This window comes from Physeter macrocephalus, chromosome 20, assembly GCF_002837175.3.
Source record: "Physeter macrocephalus isolate SW-GA chromosome 20, ASM283717v5, whole genome shotgun sequence".
NCBI lineage: Eukaryota > Metazoa > Chordata > Mammalia > Artiodactyla > Physeteridae > Physeter > Physeter macrocephalus.
In genome coordinates this window covers 106,200,075-106,214,724 of record NC_041233.1, presented here as the reverse complement: position 1 = coordinate 106,214,724, position 14,650 = coordinate 106,200,075, and the positions used below count along the sequence as shown (strand labels likewise).

General features: G+C 38.2%; 1 protein-coding gene across 1 annotated transcript in view; it reads right to left on the bottom strand.

Annotated features, from left to right (window-relative positions):
- FAT1 (FAT atypical cadherin 1) overlaps positions 1-14,650 on the bottom strand; it is a 120,915-nt gene that overhangs the window by 57,825 nt on the left and 48,440 nt on the right. Inside the window, exon 3 of the mRNA XM_055081086.1 lies at positions 8,723-9,037. Coding sequence (XP_054937061.1) covers positions 8,723-9,037 — 315 coding nt within the window. The remainder of the gene's footprint in view (positions 1-8,722; positions 9,038-14,650) is intronic.

The following is a 14,650-nucleotide window of genomic DNA, read 5'->3' as shown; positions in this document are numbered from 1 at the left end:
GCAGGAGACATTAACTGTAGAATTCCATGTAGCACATGACAAATACTTTTTCATGGGACATTCTATTCTACAGATCTGTACCCAACCAGCTGTAATAAAGTGAAAATGTTCTCAGAACAAGCCTGTTTACTGTAATTTACAAAGAGCACAGCTGAAGTCCTGAGGTCTGGACAATGGGTAGATAGAGGATACCACAGGAGGAGGAGGGCCAGAAACTAGACCAAGGACAGTGTTTTCCTGTTCAAACTTCTAAGACTCCTCTTCCAACAGGTGAAACGGAAATCATATGAATTTCGCTAATTTTTAAAATCAGTCAACTGGAGAATACATATTAAGCAGTAATCACATACTCCGTATCATGCTTGGTTCTATCCTGACCCTCCAGGACCTGAGCCAGGACTGAATATCCACAGAACAGGCAAGATAAGCGCCGCAGTGAAAAGGCAGAGCAGACCTGGAAAGACAGGCAGGGAGGTGGGCCCTGCTACCCACCGGCTCCCATCTAAAAATACAGATTGCCTTTGTAAGCCAAGAGCGAACTTCCAATTTTTCCTATAGTTATCACTCAACAGCCATCCCCTTGGAGCTTTAGACCATGAGCTCAGCGATCCTCTGCAGTACTGCGCTGTCTTTATTTAGGTGGTGTTCCAAGACTGCATTTAACTACAGCCTGTCTGGAGTTCTCTGGGCAGCTGCAGCCATTTGAACAGCTATTGTTCGTCACTGCAGTCCTGGTGCCGGCAGGATTAGGCTTGGAGCCAAAAATGGAATTCTATTCATACACTGTCAAGGCTGGAAGGGCGCTCAGAACTCATTTAGTTTAAACTTTCAGAGTCCCATGGAAAACCCTAAAAGAATGAATCAAATGACCAGTCTAAAGTCACACAAGCAGTGGCTGAGTAAGAATCTGCACCCTGAAATCTTCAGACTTCTCTTCTGGTTTTAATTCTATCTTAACTAGCTGTTTCTCATTGAAAATGGATGGCATTGAAACATAAGATAAACATAAGATCAAAAGCCAAATGCAATTTACCAGATAGGAAGGGGAAGAAACCCAACCCATTTTATAAAGTTAACACCATGTTGACAAAAAAGGTTAATCTCACTTAGGCACTTAAATGCAAAATCTTAAAATACTGGTACTTAAAATAATTTTAGCAAATGATATTCAGCAACATTAAAAAAAAAACAGAATACCCCTTGAAAGAATTTAACCTAAGGATTCAAGGTTAACAGATTTTTGGAGAAAAAGCATATCATCTATGTTAATGTGTGCAGAAAAAGCAGTGCATAAAACTTGACTTCTTTTAGACTAAGGATAACATACTTCACGGTAAAATAAAAAATAAGCAGGAGGAACAGGTAGAAAGATCTACAGAGTCTTCCTTAATATTTGCATATATTTGGGAAAAGACTACAAATGAGTAAACTTTTTTTTTTTTTAAATGAATTCCTGCCATTGTAAAGCGACTGGCCCTTCATTTCCTTCCTGTGCAGCTATCAAATGTTACCGGAAACCCTTGGAAGTTGTTTGCAGCTATAGCTATTTCCTATTGCACTTTGTTCAGCCTCCGTTCCAGCCACAATAAAATGCCATTTACTTTGATTGAGAAAAAAGCAGTTGTAATGTGATAGTGGACTAGAAGGTGGATGGTTACCCAGTATACCTATTAGCTATCACAGCATTTTATGACTTTCCCATGCTTTAGGGATTACTACATATATATGTACATGTTTGTATGTATGTATATATTATATATATATATACATATATATCACTCTATCTGCAATTAAAGAACATTTCTTATACTGAACATAAAATAATCCTACATTACTCTATCCTACATGTAAACAAATGAATGAAAAACAGACCACTGTATAAAGTTATCCTTTACAAAGCATACAAAGCTGTAACTTACTTAATTTGAGCATGAACATCTCAACCCAGAATCAGGGATGAAAAAAATGGAGAAAATGGTTAACGATTTGATAAATATACATATAACCAACTGTGAGAGCTGGAATTTCAAGCTCTGAAATATTTTTAACAGGATATAACAGCACAAAGAAGTGTGAAAATCTCAAAACTTGGAACTATTTTATCTTCTAATGAGAAATAGTTATTTCTCAAAGTGGAAGAGATCTGAATAATAGTCTATCATCAACTTGCTAAATCTTTTCTGATATTTCAACCTTGGTAACGAATGTTCTACTACTATTCTTTAAAGAATAATTTTAATAACCTGGGGAAGCAAAACACAGCTCTCATCTTTTTTAAGTATTCACTGCTTAGAGCAATGGGAAATAAATTTAATTTTTACTTCAGGAATATTAAATAGTCTACTCCCTCAGAAATAAATCAACAATTCAACCAGCCCAACTAGTAAATACATCACTATATCAGGGGTGAGAAAACTACTGCCAACCTGATTTTGTATGGCTTACAAGCTAAGAACGGCTTTTATATTCTTAAATGACCAGAAAAAAAAAAGAATATATTGTGACACATGACAAGTATATGAAATTCAAATTACAATGTCCATAAATAAAGTTTTATTGGCACAAAACCATACTCATTCATTTCCATGTTGTCTAGGGCTGCTTTCGCTCTACAGTGACAGAGCTGAGTGGCTGTGACAGAGGCTGTATGGCCTGCAAAGGCTAAAATATTTCGTACCTGGCCCTTCACAGAAAACGTTTAATGATCCTTGCAGTACACGGTTAATAAGACTAAGTTTAAACACTTAGTGTTATTTAGAAGCTTCGTGCTTTTTGGTCTGAAAAATATCACTAGAAATAAGATTAGCCTAAAAAGCAACCATCGTATAATTAAGAAATTCCTTAACACAAAAAACAGAGATGGTAAGAAAAACCGGATCCCAAACCACATTTACATCACAAACCCAAAAGCAAATCAAGTGAATGTGGGATCCTGCACCCGGAAGTAGCAGTTATGAAACCCATCCTGCTGGCTCTGACCTCGGGTGGCCTTCACCTCTCTCTGAAGTCATATAATTACTTGAAAAATGGGGAAGACAGCAGACTCTTGGCATTTGTAATCTCTACTCGTCTCACAGGGTTTCTTGTAAAGATTAAGTATGTGAGGTTGCTTTAATACATAAAGTGCAATGTGCATAATAAGCTACACTCGTCACTGCCCTTCTGGATCCGAGAGAAAGTTTTATTCCAACCTGATCTAAAAGTTGAGGTCAAGAGTGGAAGAGTGGTAAAAGAAAGACCAGAAAATAGCACAGAAGAGTAGCAAAAGAGGGAAGGCCAAGGTTTGCTGGTTGCTCTTTGGCTATCTCCTTCAAGCTCAACTCTCAAAGGTGACAGGCATGAGACAGCCTCATGGAAATCTGCCCAAAGAGAGAGAACCAGTGTGGCTTACAAGATTCCAACAGCGCAACACGCTCCAGATCCGATAATGAGAAGAGATTGAAAGATCAGCCTCCAAAATATATGAAATTTTAACTCTACAGAATTGATAAAGGAAAAGCTAAGAAAACAGTAAGCTGAAACAGCCTCAATAAAGTTTTTAAACCATTTAAAATTTCAAGTAGATGGAAACAGATTCAACAGTTGTCAAAAGAGCCTAAACCCTTTGAAGATGCTCACGCAGAGACACGGAAATCACATCCACAAACATACTCATATGTCAAAAAGGATGCCTCTACTTAATACACATTTCTGATGAATTTATTTTTATCCATAAGAATTTCTCAGTGTATTTGTTCCCACACAGGAAGACCTACCTCAATGAATGAGAAGATAAAAAAAAAATTTACTAGACAGTATAAAATCAGTGGATCGATGAAATGGGTGGTGAAAGGTACATGGATATGTACCTATATTCTTATAATAATGTGGTAATTTTTCTAAAGCACAGCCTCTAATACTAATAATACTGTTAAGGGGAAAACCCAAGATGTTTATCACTGTATACAGTATGCTACTACCCATCTAAAAAGACAAGAAAAAAATAATGTATTCTTGTTTGTATATGAGTAAAAGAAATGACAAATAGTAGTTTCCTCAAAGTGTTTTAAAATGTAGGTTTTATTATTATTCAAGAATGGTGAGGCCACCAGATCAGGAGACCACTGTCACTGAAAAGACAGTTTATTATTCACAACACCAGAGAGCAGAGGGCGTGCCACGCACACCGCACAGGGCCACACGAGCCTGCACTGGGGTCGGTCAGAAGACGGAAGGAGCAAGGGGAAAGCATGCACCAGAGCCTTTCCTGTGGTTTCCACAGAAAGGACAAGGTGACACAGCACAAGCAGGTTTAGAATTGGCTGGTATGAATTATTTCAATGGGCTCTGGTACTCACTTCGTGCATGAATCTCAAAGTAAATATGCTGAGTGTAAGAACCTTTACAAAAAAAAAAAAAAAATAGTATACACTCTGTGAATCTAATTGCAGAAAACTGTAGGGAGCACAAACTAATATACAGTGACCGCAAGCGGACAAGTGGTTGTCTGGGGGGAGCAGAGCAGTAGCGGGGAGGGGATACAGAGAAGCATGGTGAAACTTTGGGGAGCAATGGGTGGGTTCACTGCTTGACTGTGGTGATGGTCTCAGTGTTGGATAGCTATGTGAAAACTCATTAAATTGCAGGCTTTAACTATGTGCAATTTATGATATGTCAATTACACTTCAATAAAACTTTTAAAATAAAGAGCAATACTTGCTTCGTGTCCAAAACTTGGAAAAGACCAACAGAGAGATAAGGGAATAAAACTGTGGTCTTTTCTAAAGCATGTACAAGCCCCAAGCGAACACTTGAAAATTATATGCCAGTTTTAAGTTACATATCAGGCCTCAAAAGTTCAAATGGATAACACTGACTAAAAAGACACTTTGCTGAGGTTACTCGTGGAGAATGAAGCCTGTGAGTGCACACTGGTCCCCGTTGTTTGGGGCCCTCCTTCTTCTCTGTCCTTGACACTGCAAAGGAAGCTGCGACTATGTGTCTGCAGGAGCTGGGCAGTCAGGGCTCAGACAGCCCAACACTCTAGGCTCTTGTCTCTCTCCCACCTCGAGCAACCGCACAATTTTTGTTAAAAGAAGCAAATTTACCCTGATACTGAACATAATCAAACAAAAGATGTTACAAGAATTTCTAGTGTCAACAAAAGTATGTGTCAGGAAAGGAAAATGAATCAAGTCTCTTTTGCTTGTACCTTCTGTAAAAGAAAATACCCTGCCACCCACCACCCCTTAGAAACAACACAGGAGGAATCATCTGAGATGCAGACAGAAAGGCAGTTCCAGGCACAAAAACTTTGACTAGAACACAAAATACATTTAAAAATGTTCATCCAAACTTGTCATTGAGAATCCCCCATTCAGATGATCAAACCCAGTCCTAGCAAGGTTTTCTGTTCTGTTTTTTAAATTAAGCATCATCCTATGACAAAAGGAGAGAAAGGTCGGGAGGGATGTATCCTCCTCTCCAAAAGGACTTAGTGAGGTCATCTGATTTAAGTTTACACAAAACATTCCAAGGGATTGTATGCAGACTCTCCAAAATAGGTCATTATTTATAAAAATAGCGTAAATATTATCCTCTAACCCTTCTTCTGGTATTTATGCTTTTCCACCAAGCATAGCCATTCTCTCACACACTCATCTAACTCCATCTCTTGGCCTCACCACTCCTTCAAATTGCCCCAACTTGAAGAACATCCCCTACCCTCTTGTCCATCCATCCACTTTACGACTTTCAGAATCAGCACACTAACTTTTCCAAGGGGCCTCATCCTCCTAACTGCACCACCACCTGAGTCATCATCAGTTCCACACTTCCTCCAGAGGCACTGACTAGCGCCTGGGCACACATCTCACACCCACCTGTCTCTCTTTGCTATTTCACTTACGTAGACTACATACTCTCAGAGCATCTCTTAACATGCTGCGTACACAGCAGAAGCTCAATAAACTCTTGATGTGTAAACAAACAATTTGAATGGCAATGAATTCAGGCTTTCTCCAGTCCGCTGGATGTTGAGATAATCACCAGGGTCCTAAATTTCTCTTTACCACGAAGGAGCAAGCGGATGCATTTCACCTTGTCAAATCTGTTTATCCAAAGGAGAGGCACAGATTTATCAACCTACTGAGACCTTGGTTACCTCATGTAGAGTTAACAGAGCGAAGGTAACTAACACCTGCAAGCGGAAGAGGCCGCGGCATCTTCCCTGGAAGTGAAGCCGAGCACTCTGCATGCAGGCACGCACTCGCCTTAACAGGCCTGCAGAAATGCTCGTCACTAATCACAAAATGTGAGGACCTGGAAGCCAGTTTTCTCCAAGATCCCAGAGGTAAAGCCTCACTATTGTCCACATCTCTTGATTTCCAGCCCAGTGATCTTCTCGTTCCGCCATTAATAATCAAGTAACATGATTTAGGGTCCGCAGGTGGTCTGATGGGTCAGCACAGCACAGGAACTTTCTTCCACCAGACTGTCTTTCACCAGCTTTCATAGTCTGGCCCCCAATACTGAGGCTGTATTTACTACATTCTTTTATAATGCCCATGCTAAAATATGGTTATTTCTCAGTCTTTAGAGACTTTAGGTGACTTGTGGAATGATCAAATTTCTCTATTAAACACACAGTTTATTACATACTTCACAACAAATATTCCTGAGTGCTAACTATGGTTATTTTCCACTACTATCTGCCTTCAACTCATAGAAAAATAAAACCTCTCTGTTGTCTCATGGCTTTTCCCCTGCTATCCTATCAGCAGGATGAATATGCTACCCACCCAGGGGTCTGGGAGCTAGCTATGGACTCCTGAAAGGGATTTCTACTCCCTGAAGATAAGGAAGAGCTTAGAAGTCTCGGCAGACATCTCTTTTTAAGAGTTGTCAGAGGGCTTCCCTGGTGGCGCAGTGGTTGCGCGTCCGCCTGCCGATGCAGGGGAACCGGGTTCGCGCCCCGGTCTGGGAGGATCCCACATGCCGCGGAGCGGCTGGGCCCGTGAGCCATGGCCGCTGAGCCTGCGCGTCCGGAGCCTGTGCTCCGCAACGGGAGAGGCCGCAGCAGAGGGAGGCCCGCATACCACAAAAAAACAAAAAAAACAAAAAAAACAAACAAACAAAAAAAAGAGTTGTCAGAATAGAGAGATGTAAAGGGAGTAGCAATGCCACATCAATCCCATTTCTACAAGATATAACACAACAGCAGTGTCATCATCATTTCAGAGGCCTGAGATGACCACAGTTTCAAGGCTCCCCACAGTAGCTCTAACTTACATAATTATAAAGGCATAATTATCTCAAGGCAAAAGTAAATCCTAATACAGTCAAAATAAATCTTGTTGACTTGTAGCAATCAAGAAAGACAGTCTATATGATAGTTTGGAATATGGTGACAAGAGGTTTCAAAACTAACATTTTAATGTACTTTTTAAGACACAAACTATTACATACACACATGTTCCCTTATCAGGTTATCTTTCTACAGGCATTTTGGTACACAGATATTGAACTCAAGCTTCATTCCACCTCAAGAACTGCTTCCTTTTAAATTCAACAAAGGAAATTATAAAATAAGAATTGCACCCCAAAAAAAAAAAAACTGGCAAGGAAGCTGAGAATGCCTCATTAATTTTGGTTTTTGTATATTATTTCTTTGACATATCAAAAAGACAACCCAGTAACAGGCCAGCTCCCTCAGAATAAGACATAATGAGCAAAGACATGATAGAGGCATGTAAATTATAAATCTATCACTTTAGAATCCATAACTAGATCCTACGAAAAAGTACTGAATCACCAAAAAATCTGGGTTCAAAGGCCAGTGATCTACCTCATGAGAAGTTTTATGTTCCTACAAATAAATTGTCCTCTCAGTGTCATGTGGTGGTTCTTGTTTTAACTCTGATCAAGAAATCAGAGTGCAACCCTCCACTTGTAAAGTTTTCATGTATAAATGATAGCTAACTTTTCACTACACAAATGATAGCTATGTTGAACCTTCGTGTGTGTGTGTGTGTGTGTGTGTGTCTGAGAAATAGTAAAAAAGAGAAACAAGACTTCAGAAAAAAGGTGATGCATTATCAAATGTAAAAGAATAAATATTTGAAGTTTATAAGGATTTTGGAGGAGGATTTTGGAGTCAAGGAGTTACCTGCTTAGAAAAAGGGTGTCAGACATTCAGAGGAGAAAACAGTTAGAAGGAAAACTTGAGGTATGAGTTCAAGAAAGTAACTGCTCCCAATCTGAAAATTGCTTAATCCTGATCCTCTACTGCCTAAAGAGACATAGCACTGCTCTATGGAAAAATTCCAAAACAACATTAAAAAAAAAAAAAAAAAAAAAACTACTGTGAATTGTGAAATAAGCTCTTGATATTTTTCATAAAAGGTAGAGTTTGGAAAATTTAGCAGCAGTAGAATTTGCGGATAAGTTTAAAATGTATCACTAATTTAGGAACTATTAATGAAACTACAATATTTGCTTTTTAACCTGCAAGTGAAACTCTACTAATGAGCAAAATAGTTTTATAAAAGCAAATTCAAAGGAAAAAAAAATTGGGGATAAAATTTTCATGAGGGAATAAAGGTTTGTCTTGAGTAACTCAAAAGGGAAACGATTTATCAAAAACTAAATAAAAGTGGCAAATTAAGAAATTTAATTCTTAAATTTCCCCATATCAAGAGCATATAAGCATGACTATTTCATACATAATAATATTAACACATACCTGTCTTAGGATTTATTGAAAAAAATCCTTGTGGATTTCCGCTTGTAATTTTGTACGTCAGCTTGTCATCAGAGCTAGAATCTGGATCAAATGCCTCAATCTGGACCACAGACACATCCTTGGGAGAGTTTTCCATTATTTCCGGATAATAAACAGGCTCTGAAGTCTGCGGTGCGTTGTCATTCACATCCTCCACCTCTATATAGACCTCTACAAAGGAGGAAAGGGGCACGACGCCCTGATCAGATGCGTAGACTGTTAGCCAGTAATGGGAGGTGGACTCGCGGTCCAGTCGACCTGAAGTCTCTATAACACCTAGAGGAGGAAGAAGAGAAGCATGAAGTGGCCTGTCAACCATCACCGCCAACTGTCACTCTGAGAAAGCATCAGCCTAAATGACAACTCTTATGCCTTAAGTCTTACGGAAGGCTTCTGTGTCGCTTACAGCGGTGCAATCTTAAGGAAATTGTCTAACCTCTCTGTGCCTCGGTTTCCTTTCCTATAAAATGGAGTAATAAGAGTAGTGTGTTCCTAGGTTGATGAAATGAACTAACACATATAATGATTAGAATATAGCACTTGGCACGTAATATTGGTTATAAAAGTATTTGTCATTATTAGTATTAGGTGCCAGGCACTATGTGGGGCACTTTACAACTATTATCTTATTTAAGTCTCAAAATAACCCAAAGAAATGAATGGGCAAATATGGTCTCCTGTGTCCTGAACTCCATCAGTTTCTTTTAATCACCTTAAGCAAATGGCAAGACAACCAGGATGCTAAAAATATAAATTCTCCTACCACATTATAAGCTCCACAGGAGCAGAGACCACATCCTTCTAAATGCCAGTTTACCCAGCACATTACCCAAAGCCCAATAATTATTTATTAAATGAATGAACAAAAATGAATGGATATATTAACTGGAGTTGATACAGAAACGTCCTCAAATGGGATTCAAACTAGGACACATTTCTCATTAAGTCAACTAGTAAGAGATGGAATTATAAAATTACAAAGAAAGTTAGAATGTCTGTAACGTTTTGGCCCAGCCACTGAAACCATGCAAAGTCTTACTTAATCTCAAGATTAACCTATTCTCAGGATGATTAACAGTGGAAATATCCATTTCTCTTGGGCAAATCCCACCTTATTATTCAATGGTGTAAACATGTCCTTTGGCTTTCCCAAAATACATCACTGGATTTTTTTCTTGTACAATAATCATTCTGAATTAACGTTATTTTTAGGGTTCAACATGATCCAGGTTGAACTCTGGAAATCCTACAACTTTAGAATCACTGAAGTTTCCCATTTAACACAAAATACTATGGGAAAAATAACAAGTATCAATTTAATCTGTGCTCAAAAATGAAACAGTATTTATCTCAACTAAATATATACATCTGTATTTCTTGATCATTATGTAAATTTAAATATTTGCTTATTTGAGGTTAATATCAAAAAAACCCTCATTTATTTTAAATGTTAGATAATTATATCTAACACTCCCCAAAAGGTTTACAACTTACAAACAGCAAACCTAAATATTAAAATGTGAAATAGATGATCATAAAATGAATGTGTGTTGCTATTCAGAAGCATTATAACTACTGCTTCACTATTTCTTAGCAAACCCTCAAAATGGATCTCCTCCTAGAAATATGGAACAAAGCCTCGGAACTCTTAAATAAAAAAGGAGCTAGCTGGTCTCTCTATGCAGCAGACAACTCAAACACGTTTTCCTTTTTCTCTGGTCCGAACATAAGTCTATGCATACTCAATCTGTTCACCAAATTAGTAAAATTGTATTTGTTTTTAGTCTGAAAGAAGAGTGCCCTTGGTAACCAAGTGAAAATAATCTTTTCCAGTTTTCCTTTGTCTCACTCCCATCAACCGATACAAAGGATGCCAGGGAATAGTTCTCTCTAAGAGGATTACATATTAATAAATGAATGTACATATGCTTCTCTTGTTTCTGCCATGTCATTAAAATGTAACATAATTCATTTGGCAGGTGAAGTATTACAAGAAAATTTAAAGACAGGTACATGGTACTTGTATTCACCTCTTTTGAGTTCTAATCCTCCAACAGTTCATGCTGCTATCCACTTTTAAAAACTGTGTCCCTCTCAATGTCATTTGTAGGCATTTAATAACACTAATTAGGAAAAATTTTGTCAGTCTTTATGATACGTCAGGCACTATAACTGTCTTACACACATTATTTTATTCACTCCTTATATCCAACCTGCCCATATATGTGGTGTTATTATCCCCATTTCATGAATGAAAAACTCAGATTAAGAATGATGAGGAACTTTCCCAAGGTCATAGTAAATGGCAGAGCTGGAGCTCAAACACTAGGAATCTCTGACTTCAGTGCCACCAAAATTCCATCTGTCTTACTGTTAGTATGACAAAAGTTCAGTCAACAAAATTTAACATGAAAACTCTGAAAAGACAAGTCAAACCACATACTTTGTCCATTTTTTTGCATGTCAGTATTCAGAAGGAGTTTATTAAGTGAACATTCACATACAACAGCTTCTTTTAGTGTCAGGATGGAAGGAAAGAAAGAGGTAGAAAGTGCAAATACACAATAAGAATTAAATCACAGACAAAAACAGTTATTTACTTTCCATCAAGTTCCACTTGGACTCTGGTCTGTGTCCTGACTGTAGTGTACAATTATGGGATGGATGCTTCTGCTGGGAAGAGCCCTTCTCCCCCAATCAACCTAGCAACTGAGGGGGCAGCCACACCCTTCTGTGCATGACCTCTGAGCCACAGTCAGCAGGGAAAGTTTCCAAGTCCCAGGTAATCTCCAGATATTACTGACAGTTCAAAGTGAGACTCCAAAGTAGCTCTACTCAAATATGGAAGAAACTAGAATTGTATTAATTAGTAATTAAATATGCATAAGTGATGTTCATATTTCATGAATTCTTAAACTGTGTATTTTTATATATATTTCATATAGTGATTGCTAAGATGTTCATGTTTTGATGTACTTTAATTATTACATTCTTATAAAAAGAAAGAACAAAATTACTACAGCTTATAGATAACTAAGAAAGAGAATTTTTAACTGCCAAAGGGAAAAGAGGACATACTGAATAACTTCTTCTAACCAAAATGCTCAAATAATAATACAAGTAAATTTACTGTATTTATATATAATAATTTAATAATACAAGGACTTACTGTATGTCAAGGACTTCACTAGGTGCTTTACATGCATTAAATCATTTAAAGAACAGAGGAATCACATGATTTTCATCGTGGCTTCACAAATGAGGAGACGAAGCTTAGATAAAGTAAGCAAACGGCCCAAGCCTTACAGTGATGAAGAAGCAGAGCCGTGGTCAGTCAACAATTAAGTGGTGGAATCGAGATCTGAATCAGACAGTCCGACTCCAGAACTCAGGCTCTTCACCATCAGGCTACGCTGTCATCATTAGCCACAGAATCATCGTCACACACTCCACAGCAGCAAGGATGCTGGAGACCAAGGAGCGGGGTGGGAGGCTGCCATGATGAGAGGCTACAAGCAGTTTTCCACTACTGAGATAAGGGTCTCCTCCACACTTAAAGGACAATAAAGAAGAGAAGATTCCAGGGCTCTGCTTCACAGTGGTTCAGAGGCTAGTGCCTAAGCACTATTTTAATTGCAGATTCTAATTCTAAGCACTATTCTAAAAGCATAAAGTAGGTGGGAAAAGACCATACTTATGCAAAGGGATTTTGTGTTCTGCTTTTTAATCTGTCTGCTCAGTCACAAGATACATCCCTGCGAGACCCCCAGGCAGAAACTTTTGCAACAGGCAGAAATGAGCTCCCATTCTGAATCTAGGAAGGACTGAACACAGGTCCAGGAACAGCTAGAAACAGTCTAGATAATCTGGGAAGACAGACTAGTAGTAGATCTAAGCCTTAGCCATTTCAAAACCAAGAATTGGAGACTGACAACCCTTTAGAAATCCTCAAGTACAACTCACTTGTTTTTAAGAAAAGCTGAAATGATTTGCTCAACTTTAGGAAGCTAAACAGGCAGAACGTTGAGAATCCAGAGTAAGGCACCTCCTTAACCAAGGGCTCATCAGAATCCCAATCATTCCTTATGGAGGGGGGCGGGTCCCGGTTTCTGAGATGGCCAACATACCAACTACCTAGAAGTCTGGCCAGAGCAGTGTCTATTCTTTCAGTCCTTATTCCTACACTTGTCACTCTTCTTTTCCCAGTCCTTCCTAGAGCCACAACTAGCATGTATAGCCACAACTAGCATGTATAGCATGTATAGCCACAACTAGCATGTATAGCATGTATAGCCACAACTAGCATGTATAGCCACAACTAGCATGTATAGATGGATTTCTTCTGTACATTCTTAAGCATGTGTTAAAAAACAGATGTTCATCAAAAAACAAAGTATGAGAAACAGTCCCAGCCAAGAGGAGCCTAAGGAAACATGAAAACTAAAGGTCATGTGGGATCCTGGGTGGGATCCTGGACCAGAAAAAGCACATTAGGTAAAAACTAAAGAAACTGAGTAAACTATGGGCTTTAGTTAACAAGAACATATCAATATTGGTTCATTAATTATAGACAATAAGAGGGGAAACTGTGTGGGGCAGAGGACTATATAGGAACTCTATAGTATGTGCTCAGTTTTTCTGTAAATCTACCTAATTGTTTTCAAAGGATGACCATCAGAGTTCATAATATATAATTTGTTTCCTTCTTTAAGTGATAAAACTTTCTGTATTTCTTTTTATCTCATTTTCATTAAATATAAGATTTAGACTGATAATGCTGTTAATATAATACCTTGAGAGATCCTAGCGTGCCCATAAAAAAAACTTGTATGTTGGGCTAAAGATTTAAACAGCAATCCAACTATATATCTGTTTACAGATACAAATATATATATAAATGTAAGAAAGATTTTTTTATTACTTTGTTTTGCCTTGATAACATTAATGTACAAAGTGATAAAATGAGTTTCTTGATATAAAAAGTTAGATTTCTGAAATTTAAACACTCTTTAAAATGACTGCACCAATTTGACATGCAATCAATAGTATCTAATAAATCAAAACCCTTGAGTTCTTTTAGAAACGTAAGTACAGTGGATCATAATGTAAATATATAATACATATATTTAATGTTCCTGCCTGCTTCTGCATTAGTTGGCAAAGCTGTATAGTTACGGCTGACTAAAACATAGGAACAAATGCGATAAGAGTCTGTTAAACTGAAGGCACTTAAGATACTAAAATGGCTATACAGTTCACTTAGGGAATGACACAAAAAATGCTTTCAGTAGTCAAAAATTTTACACTTCCTTTCACTTCAAGTATACAAGATATTATCATTTATTTTACTGGTGTTGGTAATCATAAAACATAAGGAAAATATACAGAGTCATGTTTAATGGTTTATTTTGCAGAGAAATATTCTCTGCAAAAAGAATATTCTAATACTTTTAAAAAGAGAATGATACATACATAATTAAATTTTTACATGCTTGAGACCACACAAGGTAAAAATCCCATGCTTTTGATGATTTTTAAAAAGGTCAAAATAAAATAAGTCGGGCTTCCCTGGTGGCGCAGTGGTTGAGAGTCCACCTGCCGATGCAGGGGACACGGGTTCGTGCCCCGGTCCGGGAAGATCCCACGTGCCGCAGAGCGGCTGGGCCCGTGAGCCAAGGCCGCTGAGCCTGCGCTCTGCTACGGGAGAGGCCACAATAGTGAGAGGCCCATGTACCGCAAAAAAACAAACAAATAAATAAATACATAAAATAAGTCAACTAAGAAACATTCCCCATGGGCCAAGCAAACCACCAGGCGGCACACTAGCATACCGCACAGTTCAACACGTACCCCTCTGCCCTCTCACAGCTAAACACAGAGTAAGTTATG